Source organism: Peromyscus californicus, unplaced genomic scaffold (assembly GCF_007827085.1).
Source record: "Peromyscus californicus insignis strain IS unplaced genomic scaffold, ASM782708v3 Scaffold_3__1_contigs__length_106647218, whole genome shotgun sequence".
NCBI classification, from domain to species: Eukaryota; Metazoa; Chordata; class Mammalia; order Rodentia; family Cricetidae; genus Peromyscus; species Peromyscus californicus.
In genome coordinates, this window is record NW_026294551.1 from 9,267,035 (window position 1) to 9,291,107 (window position 24,073).

The 24,073-nt window shown below is 48.7% G+C and overlaps 1 protein-coding gene across 5 annotated transcripts in view; it reads left to right on the plus strand.

The window, feature by feature from the left end:
* Positions 1–24,073, plus strand: part of Slc39a11 (solute carrier family 39 member 11) — a 443,246-nt gene that overhangs the window by 372,503 nt on the left and 46,670 nt on the right. For all 5 annotated transcript variants that reach the window (XM_052758532.1, XM_052758530.1, XM_052758531.1 and 2 more), the window contains one exon: positions 8,891–8,960. In XM_052758532.1, the coding sequence (XP_052614492.1) occupies positions 8,891–8,960 (70 nt within the window). The remainder of the gene's footprint in view (positions 1–8,890; positions 8,961–24,073) is intronic.

Below are 24,073 nucleotides of genomic sequence, written 5' to 3' on the forward strand. Positions count from 1 at the left end.
TTAATTGATTGATTTTGTTGGTAGGGGAGGGGTGCCCATGAGGGGGTCAGAAGACAGCTTTCAGGAGTTGGTCCTCCCCTCCCATCCTGTGATTCCTAAGGATCCAACCCAGGTCTTCAGGCTCGGTGACGGGCACCATTGCCTGCAGAGCCTTCCCATCAGCCTGCACAACTTCCTCTTCTGAATGCTCGCTACGTCTGGGCGTGATGTCGCTGCTTCTCCACCTTGGGTGATTTGGGTGTGCTCCCTGTCAGGCCCCTTCGAGTTCTTGGCTCTGTGCTCTGTCCTGATTTTCCCTGTGTCTCCGCTGGAGTTGCTGATGTTGATGAATGGACAACAGCAGCTTGGTTGGCTTAGCTCTGCCCATCTCCTCCCGGGATGCATAAACTCATTATTATTCACCCTACTGAGAGCAGTCAGTTGGGCAGTTATGAATTCATTTCACTGCACCCCGATGTAACCACTTTTAAAAAGCGTGTTCGTGTGGCGCCTTGAGAATTAAAAGGCTGAAAGCAATCCAGACACATGGAACTTTATTCTTCTCCTTTCACATTCTCCTTCCTGATAAAATCCAATCAAAAGGATATTGTCATTCGCTTGAACTGCTTCTGAGAATGAAGCCAAATAGGCTTTTCTTCCTCGTCACTTCCATTTGCTCGCTTGAGGAATTCATGAGCCAGACTTTATTCTTGACATATATATATATATTTTTTTTTCTTTCTGTTTTTCATATGGTGGCCACTAACAATTTGTTGTATCAAGAGGAGGTACACAGTTTGTTGTATGGAAGTGTACATTCGTGCTCAGGTCAAAGGTCAACCTCAAGTGATGTTCCTTGGGCACTGCTCATTCTGTTTTTGTTGTTGTTTGTTTGTGTCTTGTTTTTTTGTTGTTTTTTGAGACAGGGTCTCTCACTTGGATCTGGGGCTCGCCCATTAGGCTATCCTGCCGGGCCAGAGAGTCCCAGGCATCAGCCTGTCTCTACCTCCTCAGAACTGGAATTACAAATGCATGTCGCTGCACCTGGCTTTTTATGTGGGTTCCTGAGCCATCCCCCTAACCCTGAGTTTCTTTAGTCTGTATGTACTGTATAACATCTTCATCCTGAAAATCCAGCCATTTTCTTTTCTTCTGGAATCTCTAGTATTTACTATAATTTCTCCAAGATTATTTTATTACTGGTGGCATCCATAATTTATTTCAGGCCTTTATAAGATGTCCCAGATGGTGTGTACAAATTAGGAGTGAGCAACCATGAATCTGGATAGCAGCACCTCTTAAATACGTGGAGAGCTGTGTCCCCCACACAGTGTGAAGGCCAGGCAGTTGTCAGTCTAGGAATTCTTAGGAGATCAAATGAAGGTCCGGTTAATGGTGCCAGATATCGGCTCCATCTCTTGGTTCAGCTCTTAATTCCCATATTAAAGTGGCTGGTTACTCCCATGCCAGTAGGCATATCTTGTCAGGCCAGTCATCATAACTCACAGGGTTCACATCCCAGTCTGACTGATGATAACCTGTCTCCTCCAGTAGCATGCACCCTCCAGCACTGTGAAAGCTTGCAGGCCAATGACAGCTGGATTTCTCCACGTCCTATGACTCAAGTATACCATAACTTCATCAAAAAAGTAGAGGTAGATCTGGGAGGTGCTAGGGGAGTGAGGATGAATATAATCAAAATATATACACTGTATGAAATTCTCAAAGGATTAATAAAATAATATTTTAAAAAGGGAGATGATATCCTGGGTTTCATCTTTTACTTTCATATACAATTGGATTCATTTATTTCAAAAAACACAAACTATCTTATCCTTAAAAAATAGTAGGTTGTGTAACTATTTTATGACCCTTTATTAGTTTCGAATGAGAATGTAAAATGAATCATTTTTATGTGCTTTGAGTCTTGGAAGTAACACTGAGAAATGGGGTTCAGATATATGGAGATGGTAGCAGCAGACACAATAAGAATGCTAATGAGGGTCTAAGCAGGAAACAAACAAACAAACAAACAAACAAAAAAAAAACAAAAAAACCTCAGACCGGAGCTGGGCATAGCAGAGGGAACAAAACAGCATCCTCCGCCTGAGTTCTGGCTCCTTCCTCTCAGTTCCTCTGGGTGTTAGGAGCTCTCTGGACAGCTTACATGATTCCATCTCAGGGTACCAGAAACTATCCTCACCTCTTTGTGCCCCATCAGCTCCCTTTAAACCTTGGGTCGATGCCATCGTTTAAGTTTCTCAGACTTCATCTGGGCAGGACCAACATGACCATGGCCACATGGGGCCACCTCAAGGAGAAGGCTGGCTGCTACCTGGCACCATGTCCCAGCACACTGCTGAGCTGAGCTGTAGATGGCAGAAGGTTACTTTTTTCACTGTTAATCTCCTGGTGAAATAGTGATACTTGTAAGAAAAAAAGTGCCCTCACCCCAGAACATGTTTGGGTTGCTCCCCGACCTTGGGGGTAGCAATACAGAGTAGTGATTGGGGCTTCAGATGATTTCCAGCCTGTCTTTTTTTTCTTTTTTTCATGCTGTGGTGCAAGTCAAATCCAGGGCATGATAAATGAACCTGTATCTTAGGTTATTCATCTTCCTGAAGGAACTGCCAGGGTCTAATTTTATTCAAGAGTCCTCCAAGGAGGTTAAAAACAAATCCTTTCTTCTCATTTTCTTCAGGTCAAGACCATAGAAATTACAAAAACATAAATAAGTCCCCCTGTTCCAGCACACCCAATAGTCATTTAGCAGCTGTCTAGTGTGTCCTCAGGCTGCCACCAAGAGGGGCTGTGTATGCAATCACAAGGCTCTGGCCGTAGGCTACTGTGTGTGTGCACATGCATGCGTGCATACGCATGCACACACCTTGGTGCATATGTGTGTATATGTGTGTGGAACAGGCTAGAAGACTACTGGGGCTGTCATTTTTCAAGAAAATTCTTTTTTTCTTGTCCCAAATTTTCTGGTCGTAGTTTAACTAATTTCTCCCTTACTACATACATCCTCAGTGGACCTGGGAATGACTCAGCCTATCCATTCCAAGTCACTCCTCCACCCCTGGGGCCTGTTGTCATTGCTATCAAGGGTATTGTTTGCTGGTAGTGGCCATGTTTAATATTTATGAAGCCTCCCCAGGAAATGTTAGCTGTTGCCTAAATTTTAATGGTTTTCAAATTGAGGAGGATAAGCCACAGCGGCTCCCCTGATTTCCTGTGTGGCCTTTGTGTTGACATTTTCTGGCCATAACTTCTAGAACTAACATCACGCACACTTTGATTGGAGGCCCAGCTGGAGAATAAATGGTGCACAGTGAGGAGATTCGGGGGGCAGGAGCTGGGCCGTGACGTCATAGCAGCACACAGGGGAGACACCGAGCCCTCAGTGACTGAGAGTCCTGGAATTGTTCCTGTGGGAAGCTACCCAGGGGGACTGTGTCCCCGAGCAGTGTGAGCTATGTGGAGTCCGGAGGGGGAAATGTGACAGTCCTCATCCCTGGTCCCACCAAACTGGGATGACCTCGTCCTATCTCAGAAGCCCCACTGTGCCGAGACCACTTGGTACCAGAGCCCATGCCACAAGGAGTACAACCAGACAAAAGAGCTTACTCCACAGCAGCTCCGAGGAAGCTGCATCTGCCCCAGAAGGGGAGGCTCCTGAGCCAAGAGGATGATGCATCTCCGTCCATCCCATAGTGTCTTTTCCCCATCCACCCATCCCCAGTCTCTGTGAATGCCCAGCTGCCATGGCCCAAATGTTTGTGGCCCTCTAAAAATCCATTTGGTAAAATCTTAACCCCTAGTGTGATGGTTTAGGAGGCAGGGCTGGAGAGTCATGATTAAGTCTTCAGAATGAAGTCTTCATGAATGAGTTGGTGCCTCAAGAGAACCCCTTGATTTAAGAACATTGAGGAGGTGGCTTCATTTATAAATCAGAAAGTATCCCTCCTCTGATGTGAAATCTGCCTGTGTCATGCTCTTGGTCCTTCCACCCTTCAGGAGTGAGATGGAAACTTCTTTCATTTACATACCACTCAGTCTGTGTTGTTTTGTTACAGTGGCCCGCTGTACCTAAGACATCTGTCAAAGTTGAAGTCACATAGATGTTGATGTTTGGAAGACTGGCAAGAAAGTCTTGTAAACTCTATCCCCTGCCCTTAAAGTCAAGAGTCAGTGGAGCCTACAGCAAGAAGAAGACACTTTACTTTTTTCCTGGACTCTCATACTGTCTGCTTAGACACTTGGGCTGTTCTGGAATACTTTGAATTTTTGTTGGAGGTGCTGACCACTGGCAGGAAGAGAGGTGGGATTTCTAGAATGTGTCCAGCTCTGGTCATGAGTCCTAGAGAATTTTAGCTAACTCTCACTACTCCCCGGGGTTGGTTGCCATTAACAAGAACACCCTGTAAGCAAAGCCACAGCACCCTCTTAGCAATTCTGTAAGAACCTTATGTAATGGGGTAGATCCAAGACTGCCTCTGTCTCAGCCAAAGGCCCTCTGTTAGTCATCCTCTCTGTCTCTCTCTGTCACTCTCTCTGTGTTTCTCTGTCTCTCTCTCTCTGTCTCTCTCTCTGTCTCTCTTTCTTTTTCTAAGTTCTTTGAGAATTTTGTACAGTGCACTTTGATCATATTAACCCCTTTCCCTACTCCCTCCAGATCCATCCTGCCTTTTCTACCCACCCAACTTTGTGTTCCTCTCCGCTCTGTAAAACCCCATTAAGTACAGTTTGTGGTCTTCACTGGAGGCTGGTCTAGTGGGAGCCACAACCGTAAGGAAAACTGACTCTCCCACCCTCATCCGCTATCAACTGCCGATAGCTCTTTAGCTAGGGGGTGGGGCTTCATGCCCACCTCCCCTCCCCATGCTGTAACTCTTGTGCATGTTGCCTCAATTACTGTGAATTCACTTCTGCAACTTCCCTGGTGTTTTCTTAGTCACCCACCACCTGTGGCTCTTATGGTGAATCTTTCTGATCCGGTAAGGATAGGGTAGTGGCAAGGGGCAGCCCGCCCCATCCCGGTCCCACAGGAAGGCTGTGGTGGCTACAGCAGCTTTAGCCTTGGTGCTCAGCTTGTCCTCCATGGGGCCTCTCCTGCAGTCAGCCATCCTCACTGGTCCAGGCAGTTTATCTCCTCTTTGTATGGGGGGCTAATAGCAGAAGCGTCCTAATGATATTCCAGGCACGTGAGCATCTTGTCTTAATTACCGTCCTCATTTGCATTTTTGGTGGAACACCTGGGGTAGGAGTCGGGATTTTAACTCCCTTTCCTTTCCCACCAGCGGTTCCTTCTTCCATCTGTTGATTCTCTAATTTATGTTCTTTCTGCGTGTGTAATTTATCTTAGCTTCTCATTCATTTAACTCCTGCGGATCGCCTCCCACCTTTGAGCACAATAACAAAAACCTTCTCTCCCCCAGTAATCTTCCTCCCTTGCTTAACGCAGTGGGAACCTGAGCTAGCCATGGCCACCTTGGAGGTCAGCGGCATGCTTTAGAGGCAGTGACTCCCTTCCTTGGGTCTGCAAGAGAGCAGTAAGAAAGGACCTGCCACTTTGGAAACCGGCACTGGAAATTCTCTAGTGGATCGCCCCCTGCTGGTGGTTTCCCTCAGGTGCATCGCTGGCTGGGAGCCGAAGCATTCATTCATTCTGCAGGGAATGGAGCTGGTGTTTGGCACGCACAGGGCCACGCCACATCCATGGAAAAAAGCCATGAGCCCAGGCAGCAAACTGGATATCAAATGGCGTTCTGGGAATGATGACAGATGGTGACATAGGTTCAAGACCAGTCCACCCCTCCACAGCTGGGTCACTTTACTCATCCTTTGTCCCATCCCAAAGCATCAGTGAGCATGCATATGTCACAGTGCTGTGCGCTGAGCCGCTCTCTGGGGGGGGGGGGGGGGGGAGTATTTTGATGATTAACTTATGTGCCATTGCTCTAAGCTACTCTGTGATTTACATTAAAATGACTAATTAGAAAAAAAAATTAACAGAGGAACCAAGCAGCTGTTGTTTATGGCTTTAGAGAGCAGTTTTTTCCCCAAAGGGAAGTATTTGAGTCTGGGGTCAATAAAAGCCTCAGTACCTTCCCGGTTTTTGACACCTGTCCTCAGCTGGCCAGAGTCCCGACAATCCAGTGTCACCCATGGGAGTGGGTTGGGGGCCTCAGCTGTGTTGGTGCACCTCATGGCAGAGGACAGCAGTTTGGTAATGTCTGGGTCGCATGAAGGTGAAGGCTGGCTGGGGGCAGCAACTTGAAGGTCCCGCAACTTGGTTTTCTCCTGGGTATGGTGTGGGCAACTCTGCAGAAAGAGGCTGCCCAGGACCTCAGCCATCCCCACTGCAGCTTGCCCTGAGCAGGAATAAGTTCATCCCTGCCTGCCCCATTTGGAAGCTTGCCACGAACACCAGGCGGATACTAATACCGGGTACATCCAGCCCTCTGCCTGGGATTGTGGCTTCCACTCCTGGTGGGAACATCTGGAGAAGAGGAAGAACACACAGATGTGGGGCCCAGGACTCTGGCTCTCAGAACCAGAAACTTACTTGAGCCAGCACACCCTGTCACCTTTGGCCTCTGCTCCAGAGCCTGGAGATGACAGTCACTGCTGATGATTCACGTAGCAGCCTGACGTACTGAGGATCATTAGCCCCCCACTTTTCTAAGGAAAAGGACTCCAGAAGATGAGGATTTTGAAACAAGGCCCTAGTAGGAGGCCATCATCAGCTTGGAGGAAACACTTGATAAGTGAGGATCAGCAGTTGGGCACTTTCCTCAGAGACCGACTGAAGTAAATGAACTATAAAAACAAAATCTATTTTATTTCATTTTATTACGCATGAGTGTTTTGTCTGCATGCAGGTTGGTCCATGCAGGTAAAACACTCATGCCTGCAGAGGCCAGAAGAGGGCATCAGATCCCCTGGAACTGGAGTTATAGACTGTTGTGAGCCATCATGTGGGTGCTGGAAATCAAACCTGGGTCCTCCGCAAGAGCAACAAGTGCTCTAAAACCCCTGAGCCATCTCTCCAGCCCCCATGAATGAAGTTTTAGTAAATTCACTTCTGAGGGCAATATAGCTCACTGGCAGAGGGTTTACCTAGCCTTCACAGGCCCCTGGATTCCATCCTCAACAGAACAACAACCAAAAACAAACAAACAAACAAAAAAAAAACCTTGGAATAATCTGGTAACCTTGGCCCCGACTGACTTAGCTGACTTCCTTCCCCCTAGAGCTTGCAAGAAGGAGTGTCTTGGTGACTTCTGTGTGACTTGCTGTCATGTGTAGCATCCGTTCTAGGGAAGCAAGGCTGAGGAGTCCCCAAGCTGCTGTGTGGTCTTAGGAAGAAATCCCCCCTTCCAAACATGTGACTTTAGAAACTGGAAATGGCCCCAGGCATCACTCCAGCTGGGACTTGGGGACCCCCTCTACTTCAGAAGGTCCTAGAACTCTGTATTCTAGGGTTAAGATATTCGGTGAGGAACCAGAATCCCAAATTCCTCAACCAGACTGCCTATGACAACACAGGTACTATGTGAAAGATTCACACACAGGAGAATGGGCACAAAGGTAAAGTGAAGCACCAAGGAGTCATTGGTATCTTAACAGGGTCATTGGGCTCCAACCCCCCATGGTAGCATCTTGCTGAACCATCCTGGGTCTTAGGTGAACTCTGTCCCTCACGTGGGACAGCCCAGCCTACTTATTCTGTATGCCTCTAAGACCCTATTGTTTACCCCCCTCCCCGTATCAGACCCACACCAAACTGAACAGGACTCAAAGAAGCAAGCCATTCAAAGGGACAATGAGTCCCGAAGAAACACCAGCTCCTCTTGCTCAGTAGATAATGCCTTTCTCATAAAAATGTTCCAGTGAGGCTCAAAAAGCCCTTGGTCTTGACACAGCCAAGTACTGGAGGTCCTTCCTGCTTGGATCATAAGAGCATCACCTCCCCAACTTGGGCCTGGTGTCAGTGGGTACTGGTTCTGGCTCTGACCCAGGAGATACATGTGGAGTTACATCGGGGGGCTTCTCTTCCTAAGGTGTGAGACAGAAAAAGGAAGGGTTCTAGCATTCTGCTTGCTTCTTGCATAGGTGCAGTTCAGGGGTACAGTCCATCATGGTGGGGGAGACATGGTGTCAGGAGCTTGAGGCAGCTGATCACACAGCACCCACAGTCAGGAAGCAGAGGAAGATGACTGTCTGTTCAGATCATTTTCTCCTTTTTCATTCCTGATCCTGTGGAAAGGAACCGCCCAGATTTAGGGTGGGCTTTCCCACCTCAACCTAAATGAAATAATGCCCCTGGGCTGGGTGTGGTGGCTCAGGCAGATCTCTGTGAGTTCAAGGCCAGCTGTGTCTACATAGTGAGTTCCAGGACAGCCAGGACTATATAGAGAGACCCTGTCTCCAAAAAAAGAAAGAAAGAAAGAAAGAAAGAAAGAGAAAGAAAGAAAGAAAGAAAGAAAGAAAGAGAAAGAGAGAAAGAGAGAGAGAGAGAGGAAGAGAGGAAGGGAGGAAGGGAGGAAGGGAGGAAGGAAGGAAGAAAGGAATAATACTTCACAGATAATGCCAAGGGATTTGTTTCTATTGTAATTCTAAATTCCATCATGTTGACAATCCCTGCTTCTCTCTCTCTCTCTCTCTCTCTCTCTCCTCTCTCTCTCTCTCTCTCTCTCTCTCTCTCACACACACACACACACACACACACACACACACACCACACACATATCAAACAGGAGGCAGACTGGAGTTTATGAACCTAGATTTAAAATGCCACTGTTCCTGACTCTGATTTTCTGTTACTTGCAGCCTGAAGCAGCCTACCTGATACGAGGATGGCGGTGGAAGTGATCCCTAACCCTCTGTGTCTTGTGTCTATTTTCAGAGGGTCTTGCTGTCGGTGTAGGATTTGGAGCTGTAGAAAAGACTGCATCTGCCACCTTCGAGAGTGCCAGGTAAGCCAGCTCCTGGAGCCTGGAATGTGGCCCTCACAGCCCTCAGGTCTCCACACTTACTTGGTCCCTGGGTCAGCTGCTGGCACAAGCTTGCCAAGCATCCTCAGCCCCATCGTGGCAAGAGTGATGACGTAAGAGGAAGTTCATGTGTGACTGAAGTACTCAGTCAGACAAGCGGGCTTGTATGTAGTCTTTCTCATGGGAGCCGGCTAGCAGGTAGCCACTTTGTAAATGAAGCCAAGATATAATAGCATGCTGTACTCTAAGCACGTGATGTATAAAGACGAAGGAGAAGGGTTAGCAGAGGCAGCCATCAATGCCCTAAGTGGCTTCTTCCTTTTGGAAGCCTCCTTTTCTCTGTCACTGGGCTTTCCTGGTCCTTCAGGTTTAGACTGTCTTCCCAGAAGGCTCACCCGATGACCCATTCTTAAATGTCAGTGTCCAGCAGTCTGTCCCTGAAGCATCCTCTCTTTTCATTCCGTGCACTCTCCCTGGCAACCTCCTCCATCCCCGTGACCTATTTTCCATCTGCTTGCTAGTGATGCCCACATCTAGCTCCAGCCTAATCCTGAGCTCCTTTGTGTGGGGCTGGCTGCCTTCTCGACATCTCGAGACAGGTGTTTCTTAGAGTCTTCATGCTCAGCTTTTTAAAGTTGAGCTTTCCTGTCACCGTCCCTGTCCTATGGGCCCTGTGCTCCTTCAGGGTTGCCTTCCACCAGCTTGCATTTTGCCAGCCAGGCCAAACCCACTGTCCTCCTCACCGCCTAAGTTCTCCCCTCTTTCTCTAGACTGCTAAGTTCTTCCTCTCACTTAACTCTACTGAGTCCAGCAGGGCCTTGGTGTGATTATGGCCTCGAATCACATGATGTCATTGAGACCTCATGTGATAAACCCCACAGGGTCCACCCACACTCACAAAGATGACTACTCCGTCCTCCAGGCTGAAGGCCAGCAGGATGGGCTCTCTCATCCAAGGACCACCTTCAGAGTGGAAATAATAAGATGGAGGTATCTGGGAATGGTGCACACTGAGGGAACTTAAAACACTCACTGCCTAAAAGCACCTAGATTCGCGAGTACTTGAAAAGTAGTTTAAGGGCTGGAGAGGTAGCTCAGTTCGTAAAATGTCTCTTTTACAAGAATGAAGATCTGAGTTTGGTCCCCAGAACCTATGGAGCAGAGAAGCTAGTCAGCGTGGTATATACTTGTAATCTTGGCACTGAGGAGGCAGAGACAGGAGGGTCCCTGGGGCTGGCTGACCAGCCAGCCTAGCCTAATCGATGAGCTGCAGGCTAATGAGACACCATGTCTCCAAAACAAAATGGTGGGCAATGCCCAGGGAACAACACCCTAAGGCTGTCTTCTGGCCCCCACATGCACAGGCACACACATACATGTACCCCCAAAACATGAACACACACACACACACACACACACACACACACACACACACACACACACACCCCTCAAGTCCGATGGGTCACAGTATTTAGCTCATTGCCATCAGACAGCCCAGCGGGAAGCCCTTCTGCTTCCCACCCCCACACAGTGCACCCCTCTTCTGAAGACCAGCCCTATGTCTACTGGCCAGGTATGTCAAGAGGAATTTGCTACATTACCCCTTTTCCATCTTTGCACTTGGCCTTTTTACACCCCTGGAGGACTGAGACCACATCTGCCTTTGTATCTGTGTCCCAGATGCCACAGAGCCCTGTGGGTTAAATGCCCTCACGGTCAGATTCTGCATCCTAAAGCCGATACGTTAAAAGTATGTTTGCTCCCTGAAGCCCCAAACTTCAAGGGGCACTGGCAGGCTCTAGGTTGAAGTATGCCCTGCTAAGCTCATTCTTCCTGCCTCTTGGACCCCTAAGCCATTTTTGCTTTAGCCTCATGGTAAAAATGATGCTGTTTGTAAAAATCAAGTCAGAAAATGGATGGGGGAAGGAAAGAAGGACCTTTAGAATGTAAGAAATACCACCAAAACCAAACCAAAACAAAAATAAACAGCCAAGGGCTAATGATGACTCATGGCATCCACAGACTACTCTGCTCCCATGTCCTGAGAGAGGGCAGGCTCGGCCCTCTGTCCTTTTGATGTGGTCAGTTTGAACTTGGCTTCATCAGACCATGAGAACCTCCAGGGTCAGACAGTGTCCCCGGGTCTGAGAGCCCTGAGGAGCTGACCTAACAAGCATTCAGAGACCAAGCTCTCCCAGAAATGGGAGGCCACATGTGCCCCACGAGACCACTGCCTGCAAGTGACAGCCATGCCCCAGGCACTGTACTCATAGGCCAGGCTCTGTCTGGTGGCACCATGCCCCCATGACATCTTTATATCAACTCCGATCGATCTCCCTCTCTGCCGTCACCTGCTCTTTCTGCCGGCCTTTGTGAATATTCCTCAAGGAAATGGAACAAAAACATTTCCAACACATCCTCTCTGAGTTGCATTACCCCTCCACAGGTCACTGCAGCTGGGGGTAGGGCAGCAGGCCTCAGTGTTTTCAGCTACATGAGCTGCGCTGCTATACCGACATCACTAGGTGCTTCTTACGTCCCCACAGGTCATTCAGCCCTGGTGATGGCCTAGGGACAGAGTTGTTGGAGATCTGCTGCCACCGTGGCTACCACCACATACACAGAGTTTGAAGGAGTGTAAAACTTGAAGCCAGTGAAGGAAGGAAAGATGCCTCCAGCCTTCAGCCTAGCTCCCCCATGGAAACCTCACATGGGGTTTACCAGTTTACTGCCTTTCTCGGGGACCTGCATTCTTACCCTTGGGTGATAAACACAGAATGGGCTCCTAGACAGGCTTGTTAACCCCTTCTGCTTCAGTTCATGCTTTAGACCAGTGGTTCTCAACCTTCCTAATGCTGTGACCTTTTAATACAGTTCCTCATGTTGTGGTGAATCCCAACCATGAAATTATTTTTGTTGCTACTTCATAATTGTAATTTTGCTACTGTTATGAATCGTAATGTAAATATCTGAAAGGCAGGATATCTGATATGCGACCCCTGTGAAAGGGTCATTCAACCCCCCCCAGGGGTCATGACCCACAGGTTGAGAATCACTGCTTTAGATGGCTTCTCATGGGAAGATAGGTAGTGGTGAGTGAGAATCTCTCCCTCTGGCAGCCACAGGGTGGGGGAGGAAAGCTTGATGAGCTGCAGATGGGCAGGCGGGGTACCTATGATCTTTGAGGCTGTCGAGGCCAAACCAAGCCCATGGTTAGGCTTGTGGGGTGCTTGTTTATGCAGTGTGCTTGAGGGAGGTGGCTTCTGATTGTCTCCTCATGCTGGGGCTTTTGAGCCTATGCTGTATGTGGAATCTAAAAAAGCAGGCTGCAGGAGCATCCGTGTGCCCTGCCAGGGTCCTGCCTTGGATTGCCACCTGCAACTTCGGCATGCTCCGTTATGGTAGGTCCGCCCCCTCTACCCCCACCCCACTTGTTAGTTCTCTCTTTGTCAGGAAAGGAGATGGCAGTCAGCTGTAAGACAATAAACACGACCACGGTTCTTAGCTGAACACGCTGGTGAGACCAAGATGTCCCCAGCGTTGAGCAGGGCAGCAGAGGTGGGGTGTGGTGGCACTGGGTAGGGGACTCTGTACCTGCCCCCTGTCTGGAGTATCCTGACCTCACCCAGTGCTTCATTTGGGCCCTAAATAAAGACTGTAAATTTTAGGGTCTCGTGGAAGCTGCAGATGCTGAGTCTTCTGAGCTCCCTTGAGCTACATTCATTCATTCATTCATTCATTCACTCACTCACTCACTCACTCACTTGCTCACTCATCTGTGTGCACTTCAGTGGGCACGAGTGCATCCCCCACGTGTGCCAGCCACTGTGAAAAACACAGTTGTCTAAAACTCTTCCAAGTAGTGTGAAAAGTGCCCCAGTCCTTCCAGTAACAGAGTAAACTCAGCTGGCATGGATATCCCTTCTCAGAGGAACCAAGGAACACTAATTGTGTCCATGGACTAGAGAAGAGAAATGCTCATGTAAAGGGGACTCCAAAGGCCAGGTGGTGAGTGGCTTCAGAGTTTGGGAGAGATTTGAGCACATGCAGACATGGCCTTTCCGTGGGGTTCAGGAAGCTGAGACAGTCCAGGCATAGAGATAAGGGCCAGGCATACTACCTGCCTATGTAAGGGGCTGTAAAATGCTCCATGGTCCAGGAACTTGCATGGGGAATGTGCTCTCTTTCCAGGATCTCAGGTGGAGAGGGGATATTTAGGAAAGTATCTATAAGATATCAGAACCTTAGGCCTGTAGAATACAAATTATGTGCTCTATCTTGTCCCAGAAGCCACAAATAAAGAAGCCATATATCCAGGATGCTTCAAGGTAGACACTTAAGTATAGATAAGAACACAGTAAGGGGACTGAAGAGATGACTCCGTGGTTAACAGCTCACTTCCTGCTCTTGTAGAGAACCACAGTTCAGTTTGATTCCCAGCACCTATATGACTCCAGCTCCACGGAGCCCAAGGAGCTCTTCTGGCCTCTTCAGGTACTCATCCACCCACCTAAACACACACACACACACACACACACACACACACACACACACACACACACACACTAATAATAATAATTACAACAAGAACATAAAATCTTTTTTAAAAACAACACTAAAACAAAAATAAAATAGAGACAAAATCAGTTAAGAGAAGAAACAACCACCAAGGAAAAATCACATCTGTAAAACTACAGGTGAGAAAAAGACATCAAACCCATGTGACCAGCCTCTGCCAAATTCTCAGCATTATCAGAATCGAGGACCCTTGGAGACAGACCAGGTCGGGCCAGAGAGGTTGCACATAAGGTACTGTCCTGATTGGGATCCCAGAGACATCAGGAGAAGTTGACAAGAATCTAAGTCTGCTGTCCCATGTGAGACCGTAATGTCTCACTGAGGAAAACGAACCCTTTTACATAGACATTAAGAGCTGGGGGGTTGGGGGGCTGAAGGGATGGCTCCATGTCAAAAGTGCTTGCTGTACAAGCACGACAACCCGGGTTCAGATCCCAGGTACCCACATACAAAGCAGGGCAGGGTGGCACACATCTGGAATCCCAGAGTTGAGGGCTGGAGACAGCTGGGTCTTGGGGGCTCCCTGGTCAGCAAGTGTAGCAAACACTGTAAACTCCAGGTTCAGTGAGGGACTCTGTCTTAAGAAATAAGGTGGAGAGATAGGGGGAAGGTACCTGAAATCGCCCTCATACCTCTGTGCATGCACATACACACAAAAGAATCCGACAGCTGGATAGGAGGCATGTAGTGTGTGTGTGTTGGGGGGGGGGGGGTCTCGGAGCTTCTCCACATAGCTAAAGATAATCTAAAGTAAACACTATTTTGAGGTTGCAAAAATGAAGGATGCTTTTTAACATTTAGTGAAAAATAGAAATCCAACCATCAGCCAGTAGTTCTGCAGCCAAACAGGAAGGTCTGAAAAGACCCAATGCAAACGCTGATAAAAACAAAGCAGACACTGCAGTCTCAGCTCCGCTCCTGAGGTGGGGAGCCACAGAACGAACAGAGGAATATTGTATGAAAGGGGAGCAGACCGCAGGATGACGTGATAGGCATGCGTTTTTATGCACCTGCAGCGTGAGCTCAGAAGGTTTAAAAGCAAACCATGTTGGAACCGTGAGGAGAGAAGCTAGAACTGCAGTCTTGTGGGGAGCACAGTATCTCTTTGGGAGGCTTGTTAAGAGCACAGCTGAAAAGTGAACAGAATGGAGAGTAGGCATTGTATCCTGGGTAAATCCTTTCTTTTAAAATCTGAGTGTATTTTTATGTGTGTGAGTAAAGGTACATGCATGACACAGCATGTCTCTGGGGGTCAGAAGACAGCCTCAGGGGTCAGCCCTTGTTGTGTGGCAAAACTTTTCCTGGGGAGACACAGCACATGTCTGCTCTCCCCAGTGAGGGAGCCCACAACAGACCAAAGTAAAAATTCCACCAAAGTCCAACTTGGTGGATAAACTAATGAGTTTTATTGGGGTCACTTACAGGAACAAAGACAGCTGCATCACCAAAGCATGGGTGACAGCTCACAGGTCACTTACAGGAGCAAAGACAGCTGCATACCAAAGCATGGGTGACAGCTCACAGGTCACTTACAGGAGCAAAGACAGCTGCATCAGCACAGGTGACTGCTCACAAAAGCTGGGAAACCTGGAGCACTCTGCACAGCCGCAGGCAGCTCAACAGGCTGGAGAATGTCTTTTCCAAGTGACCTTGCTCTAAACTCTTAGCGACAGCTTGGCTGGCTTCTATTTCTTCCAGGTAGCGGTCTGGTCTCAGAGTCTTCTTATAGCTCCTCTCCCCTGAGCCTCTTCTTAACAGCTCAGGTTGAGCCTTTGTGGTGCAGCTTCCTGTGAAAGAGATGCTCAGTTTTCATTGCTTACTCTGGCAGGGAGGGGCCTAGTGAATCTGGTCAGTTTCAGGGACTTCCTGCAGCTCTTTTGACTTGTTTGCCTTCCTGTTTAAAGAGCTTCCTTGTGGGATAGAATGTTTTAATCTCAGAGGAAACTGTTACACGACAGTCCTCTCCTTCCACCTTAATTGAAATAGTCTCTGGTTTACATATACTAGGCTAGCCTGCCCATGAGCTTTCAAAATTCTGCTCTCTCTGCCCCCTCATCCTGCCAGTCATGCCGGGATTATAAATGTGCTACCATGTCTAGCCTTATGTGTATTCTGGGAATTCAAACCCAGGTCCTCAATGCTTGCACAGCAAGCACTTTTCCCACTGAGCCATAATTTCAGCCCTGAAACCATGTCTTTATTAAGCACACATGCTCATTTCCCAAAGTAGCTCGGTGCGGTGCCGCAGAGCCATTATCACTCGGGTCATCATCATCCATATCACATTATCAGACTTGAGTGTGATATTGTTGATCATCATTAACAGAAGCAGTAGACAACATAATTTGTGAGTGGGCATTCAAAACCAGAAGCAGTATTCAGATCAGCATAATCTAAGCTGCAGGGGAGTAATGGAAACCAGACTATCTATGAGACTCAGAACAGGGAGAGCCTTTTACAATTGTGGTATGAATTACAGCCAAGCCTAAGGGCAGCAGGCTGCAATACATGGGAATGATGCTAGAGAATGCAGTAAGTAACCGGAGGAAGCCCCCATCGCGTTCTCAGGGCAGATGGACAGATGTTCTCAAGATAGACTCCCCTCGTGCTCACAGAAAGTAAGCTGAAAGAATTCTGGGGAGGCAGGTTGGAGACCAAGCGTATCACCCACCCAGTGGCCTGACCCCACCCTGCCTTGGTGCAGACTCGGGACAGAGCCCCATGGGTGCTGGAAGCAGCCACCTGCCTAAGCTGGGATGGCTTGGGGAGGTGGGAAGAGGATGCGGGAGCCATGGGAAAGATTTCACTACAGAACAAGATGACCTCAAAGAACTAACTCCAGTAACCCTCAAGAAAGGAAGGGCTATGTACGGTGCTGAGGAGAGGAAAAAGGAAAACTCACCAGAGGAGGAGTTTAACACAGACCACAAATGTCGCTAGTTTAGAAGGGACATTTCGAGATCAGGTGTCAAGGAGCCACGGTGAATCATGGGACAATGATGGGGAAAAAAAGAAGGGCTGATGTGAATCAGGGAGTTATTCAGCATGCTCAGACTGCCGCCCTACAACAGCGGCAAATGGTCCCATCCTCTCTAAGGAGGCTGATAGTTCCCTGCCAGGCTCTCCAGGAAGCCACTGACAGTCTACAGAGGTCTGTGTTGCTGAGCTGGATGCCAGTTAAGGTAGATGTCTTGTCAAAGCATTGTATGTGTGTTGGGGAGGTAGTAGGGATGGAGGGCAGAGGACACCTTACAAAAGTCAGTTCTCTCCTGCCACCATCCGAGTCCTGGGGATCAAACTCAGGTCATGAGGCTTGGCAGCCAGTGCCCTTACCCGCTGAGACGTCTCACCAGCCCTTAATGCATTTTTATTTTTTTTTACTTCTGATTTCCAGTGGGTTCGTCATTATTCTAGGGGGATGTGTACACAGACACAGCTAACCAAGTTTGGCTCAGCACCTGTTTATGTAAATAGAGTTTTATTGAAACACAGATTAATCAATTTCTTTACATGCTCTCTCTGCTCCTTGGCTACATAGGCTGAGTGAGTGGGTGACATAGACTTCTTAAGGCTGAAAATATTTTCTGACTTTTTACATAAAGGTCATGGACTTAGATAGAGTGGACACAGTCCATAGTTTTGACCCAAGTTCATCACTGAGCCCTTAGGTGCCAAACTGTCTCTTCATGACCTTTGGGGGCCGTTTGCAATGCATCTTCTAATGGAGTCTCGCCTCACCTGTAATGTGAGCCTTCGCCACCGGTAGAGAAGTAAATAGTCACTATTGCAATAAGGTACTTTCTTCCGTTCCCAGCCTTTTGCTGTGACCTCCTAAGGCAAGAGACACAGAAAGGCAGGAGGCGCCTAGCCTAGAATCGATGTGTCGCTACTGCCACCAGGTGCCAATGTGCTGTTACTACCCTCCTTATCTCGCCCAGTGCCCTTGCTGAATCAGCTGTAGGGCAGTTTTTCCTTCTAACATCAGTATCCAGCATGGATATGGTGGTATATACCTATAGTCCTATCATTTTGAAAACTGAGGAAGGAGGATTTTATAAGTTCAGGGCCAGCCTTGGCTACATAAAAATTATCAGTGAACTGGCTACCTAGCAAGGGCCTGTCTCAAAAAGGGAAAGAAGACTGGCCAAAGATGTAGCTCAGTCAGCAGAGTGTGTCTAGCACGCACAGAGCCCTGGGATCAACTCCAGCATGGATTGGACTAGGTGTGGTGGGGCATGCCTGTAAATCCCAGCACTCAGGAGGTGAAGAGAGGAAGATGAGAAGTTCAGGGTCATCCTAAGCTATGTAGTGAGTTTGAGTCTAGCCTGGGACACACGAGACACTGTCTTAAAAAAAAAAAAAAGTGTCCCCTGAGTCAAGAAGACTCAGCCAATCCTGAACAGCCTATGGGCCAAGGAAAACACTCTTTGGCTTGGCTTGGCTTTCTGATCTGGTCCCCTGGTGGTTTCTTTTGGCTTCAACCACAAAGAAATTCCGAAGACCATATGTCCTTGGGGAGTTTGATGATGAAAGCAATTTTCCTTTCGTAAGTATCATTAAGAGGAGACCACACCCGCATCCCTCACTTCATAGTGAACATAATTCAAACCAGCAGGGAGAGCAAAGGCAGTTTATGCTTAAACACTGTGCTTTGCACTCCCGTTTCCAGCCTGGGCTATGGGTGTTTATAGTCTCTGAACTCCTGGACTGATGGGTTCAGCAGGTGTCCTGGTGCAGGGCCACGCAGAGTGGATGATGTTGCCTGCAGTATCATACAAGGTACATGACTATGTACCTTGAACAACCCACAGAAGCATATCCCCAAGGGCTGGTTGCATGCATTTCATGCTGCATGCCCAGGCTGGCTACTGCTGCCCGGTGTCCAAATACTTAATCAAAGATGTCTGGTGGGTTAGTCTGCATACAGAGCTCACTCGCCCAGTTAAGACCAACTTTCAAGTTCGTGTCTGCTAGCATATCAAAGAGTAGAGATAGTAAACGACATACATCTTTTCTTTTGGCTTGTGAAATGCAAACATTGCTATATGACCAATCATGTAAGACAGGAGTCATTAATTAACCATTTGTTTAGATTAAAAAAAATAGCAATGGGTATGTTTTCCTGGTTCACTGAGCATCTTTTCGGGAACAACCCACAATAATTGCCTCTCAGCAAAGACCACGTAGAAGCGTGTATGATTGTCCCTACATGCACCAAGTCCACGTGCCTTTAGGGACATTCCAGGGAGACCCTCTCTTCCTCTGGGTTGTTGATCTTGAGCTCTCCATGTTCTCTGACTTGTTCTTCCCTGGACATGTTCTCTAGACTGAAGTGTGGCAGGTGAGCTAGTGTGAGGGTGTGTAGGCAACCTGAGCATGGTAATGCCTCTTAACCCATCATCCCCTCTCCTCTTCACAGCCCTTCACTCACCTCTGCTGCAGTTCTTCATCAGTCCTTGAAGACCCTGCTCTCAGTTTCTAAGTGGGCAAGCTTTCTCTCGAATCCATCCAACTGTCATCTCTGGAGTTCTTGAGTGGTCCACAATCCCTTTCCTTCAACTTTGCTTTCCAGGCCACAGTGGCATTTTAAAATGGCCCACAGCGCCACCATGTGGTGGTCTGGCATCCTAGCTCACTAGGTGAGGTAATAGGGAAGAGAGAGACTTCAGGGGGCACTTGAGACGATTCTCTGAACTGGTGTTGGGCTTAAATAGAACTTATACCTATATTGACTCTCTTCATATAACTACACCCTCTGTATATATTACTATCTTTATCTTCTATCTGTGTATCCTTCCTTCTGTCATGTGTGTCTGTAAGAGTTAGTAAACATTCCCTAGATGATTTGTAAAATAGCATTTTTATAGTCCTGCTGTCTGGCTCTGAGTATTTCACGACTCATTTAGTTCATCACAGAACAGATTCATCATTGTTGCTCCTTCTCCCAAGAAGAATAGATCTTTTCTGTGATGCTCTGTGAAGAGACCAATAGAGCAGGAAGCTACTCTAATCAAGGAAGATGGAGGTGTGGGGCCGCAGAGCCCCCAAAAGTCAATTCGGTTTTTCTTTTTGTCATTGTGACACATGTAGGGTTCTAGTGACTTTAATATGATTATTTCTTTTATGTGAGTGAGTGCTCTGCCTGCATGTTTGTGTACCATGCCCACAGAGGTCAGAGTAGAGCACCTGGAGTCATGAATGGTTGTGAGCCGCCAGGTGATTGCTGGGAATTGAACCCAGGTCCTCTGCAAGAGCAGTGAGGACTTTTAACCTCTGAGCCATCCCCCCGCCCCATGTGACTGTTTCATCAATCCTGGATAGTAACAGACGTGGGTCTGACCTGAGTTGACCATGGTTAAGAGAGTTCTCATGAACCATCTCAGATAATAAGGCATCAGATCCCTTATGCACCTACACGGCATCCCTTTGATCCTCAGGCCCCATCTTTTTGGAGAATGATAATATGAGCAACTATTCCAGCCATTTCTAGTGGAAAAATACACTTGTGGTCAAGGACTGATGGGTTCTAAGTGATCTTCAGAGACAAGCTTCCTTCTGAAGTTATGTTTTGTTTTTTCAATTGATGCTTTCAAACAAGATTCTGGATAGAACAGACATCCACTCCCAACACAGAACTCCCACTCTGTGCTCAGAAGGAAGACCTTGATTAAGCCCGGGTGAAATAACAGCAGAAGGCATGTATAAGGAGCTGCTTGTCTATCCCTGGCTCCTTCCTGAGTCCTGAGGCTCTCCTCTGCCCTAGCAAAGACAGCTCTGGCCCCAGATGTCCCGGTCTCCACCTTAGACAATGGAGAGATCTCTAGAAATCTCAGGCCTGGTTTGCCACTCAAGGTTGCTCCCCACACCCCCATCATGGCTATATTTCTCTCTGCTTAAACTTCAAGAAGATCCTTTCCAACTCTAGAGGTAGATCTTGAAGCCCAAGTGAGCTTTGTAGGACTGTCCCATTTGTGCTGTAGAAAACCCGAGTTCAAAGGATAAAGGCATCCAGGGGCTTGAAACAGAATAGGGATGTGCAAATCACCTGGGGACCCATCTCCAGGGCATCTCAGGCTCCGTCTGTTCACACACAGAGCCAGAGGCCAGGGAAAGGGGTACAATGTAGACCTGAGCCCCCTCCCCACTCCAGCACTGCTATGACCCACCAGGCAGAGCCTTGTGAGTAAACTGGCATCTTCATTTCTTAGACACACACCCAGGAGTGGAATTGCTGGGCTCTCTGGCCATTCTATGTTGGACATTCTGTGGAGTTTTAAGAACCGCCTTGTGAGTCAAAAGAACAGGAATCTGTTTAGACCAAGAGTTGCTCATTAGTGCTTTAAAGTGCTGTTTCTCAAACACAGAAGCATGCTCATCCCAAGAACCCATGATGCCCTGTGTAGTCAATGTTGTACCACAGTTAGGATGAGGATAGGATAGTCCTCTGGTGAGGACCTGCCAGGTACTCAGTACTGAGTTTTGTTTTTTTTTTTCTAATCGAAGTGGCAGGCTGCCAACAGGACCCACAAAAGAACTGAGGCCCTAAGGGGGATCCTATCCACAGACCCATCTTCAGTCAAGGGAAAAGCCAAGCCTTTGCCCTGGTTCCTGGCAGAGAGAGAGAGAGAGAGAGAGAGAGAGAGAGAGAGAGAGAGAGAGAGGGAGGGAGGGAGGGAGGGAGGGAGGGAGGGAGGGAGGGAGGGAGGGAGGGGGAGAGAGACAGAGACAGACAGAGAGTTGGGGGTGGGAAGCAGGTCTGACTTCCTACGTCTCCCTTATTGCAGATCCTTTGAAGGTTGGTATGAAGGGGCATGCAGCAGAATATCCAAAGAGTGGGTTCAAAGCCTGGCTGGCTAAGGTGATGGGTGGCTTTTCTCTGTAAAGCATGGGTAACAGTAGCTACTGCAATGGAGATGTCCCAGCAATTATCCCAGTTTGTCTACAGAAAGCACCCACAATAGTTTGAGACAGGCATGCCACAAGGCTTTATATGCTGTAGGAGAGAGCCAAACCCCATGTCATCCCCCAACCCTGGCCAGCCCAAGCCCCAAAGCAAGTGTCCACCCCTGCTCACACACAGGATCAGTAGAGGCAGCTTCTGCAGCGTGCAGAGCTCAGGCCCAGGTCTCTTGGTACTGGTGTTGATTCCTGGCCTCGGCATCCTCCCCGGTCGCCCGCCCTCCAAATACAGTTCATAGCACTGCCTCCATGCAGACTTGATGTGTTCCTTATTCCTTGCCCTGGCAGTTCCTGCCCAGTGTCCTTAACCTTCACCCTGCCCAGGACCAGGCAGTGTGCTGGGTACCAGTGTCTTGCCCAGAAACTCACAAGCAACTTTAGAAGAGACAGTCCTGGGCCCAACCAGAGAGTCTTTCTTTTGCTTCCCTAATTACCTGGACTCATTCCCAAGCCCCTCTGATCTCACCGCACATATCACTGTCTCAAAACAAGGAGGCCACCGAGCTCCCCTCACCCCCTTTGCCCTGAGCAACTAGCAGTCACTTCTCCCCCACCAGCAGCACAAGGGGCCCATTATGCCCACCCCTTCCTCCTCCACCACGGCTTCGGCCGCCCCCACCCAAGTCCCTGGCGACAGGGGCCGGACGTCTTGGCAGCAGGAGCCATAGATTCACAACATGTGCTCTGTTAGCCTGGAGCAGCTAGGGGAGGGGCAGGCCCACAGAGCCCTCTGGGAGCCAGTATGCTTTCTGTGTGGCTTTCCCAGGCACTCAGGATGACACGCTCCCTCCATCTTCTCCAGCAGCTGGCTGCAGATACCTGGGGGAAGGAAGCTATTGTCTTCCAGGACAGACCACTGAGGCGGCACTCCATAGGGAGGGTGGTCTCCGTCCCTATACGTTTTGTAGAGGGAGCTGAGAGGTAGTTTTGGGACATTAGTGCCCATGTGGTACTGAATAAGAACATGTGTCACCAGTGGTCTGTTTATAATGATTGCTTGGTGGGGGCTGCTGCAGAGGTGTGGCCATTCTTTAGCAAGTAATGGCATTTAACCTCCGTTCGTCAGATACCAAAACTCATGAAGCTGACGTTTCCTGAGCCCCCTCCACATGGAGACCTGGTGTCCTGATATAACCTGCTGTCTATGCCTCCCAGTCCTCTGTGGGGGAGACGGCCTCCTCATTTTGCAGACCTGGAATGTCCAAATGACTGCTCAGGGTCAGGGCAGGGTGGGTTTTGAACCCAAACAGCCCAACTCTAGAGCCTGCACCTCTAACCACTGCCCTTCTTTGCCTCTCAAGCCACACATCTGTTGTAACCTAAAGGCTTGGAAAGTGTCCCCCAAAGTTTTAGGGAATTGGAGTCAGTTCCCTGTCAGGGCAATATGTCAACTCTCGTTGTGAGTACCTTGGATGTTGTCTGTAGAAGTCCTGATTTAACTGTCAAGTGCATCTTCTATGTCCCTGGGCATGCTGGGAGATAGCATGTGCAAAATTACCCCAGTGAGAAGCAGTCTGTCCAGCTAGTCCTTAGGGAGGCAGACACTAATGTTGACGAAGGATTTGAGTGTGTCTGCAGCACTTGCCACTCCGGTGAGTACTGTGGCCCCTGATGGCTGCCCTGCGTAGTGGGTAGTGAAGGATGAGTGGCGGGGAGGAAGTGAGGAGCAGAGGTGGAGAAGGAGGGAGGGAGGGAGGGAGGGAGGGAGGGAGGGAGGGATGGAGGGAAGGGACACTCCAGAGAGGTGGGTCCAAAATGATCTGGTAGCACTTAAGTCATGAACTGCTTGTCTTGCCTCACCTTTTGGGACCGGTGGACAGATGGGCAAAGTCACTGAGGAAGACAGAGATGAGAGCCGGGGCACTAGTCCCAGAAAGTTCCGGAATGGAGGTGATGGTGGAGGAAAGGCACCCTAACCCTCAGCACTGTGAAGGTCCTTACATGGCAGTGGGTCCTGGCTAGTTCCGATCAGCTTATAGTGGATTAGAACAGGTCCTAAGTCCTCTGTGACTGGGAGCACTTGTAAAACAGGGATGAGGGGGAGGGGTTGGAAGGAGACTGGAGAGAGACAATGGGGATATGTAGTTACACAGATACATAGAGGGAAGCCACCCATGTGGCAGTGGTGGCAGAGCTTGGAGTGATGCAGATTCAGACAAAAGTCTTCCTCAAATCTCAGATACCACCCAGAGCTGGAACAGGCAGGAACGATCCTCCCTAGAGCTACTGAAGGGAGCCTGGCCCTGCTGATCCCTTGATGTTAGACTTCTGGCCTCAAGAACCCTGAGAAATCTCTGCCCTAACAGCCCTCAGGAGCCCAGGGAGAGCCTCCCAGGATACACCTGGGCCTCCAACCTGGTCCCTGTTTAGCTTTCTAAACCATTTCCTCCCATGAAGCCTCAAGGTCACACTGTAACCTGCGTCCCATCCATGCCCATGTAGCTGGTTCTCTTTCCCTTTGGTAGTTTTGGTAGGAGGAGCTTGAAATTTGGGAGGTTAATCCTCCCGCTCCAGGTCTCCCTCCGTTCAGCTTGAACCAGACTGCAAAAAAGCAGTCC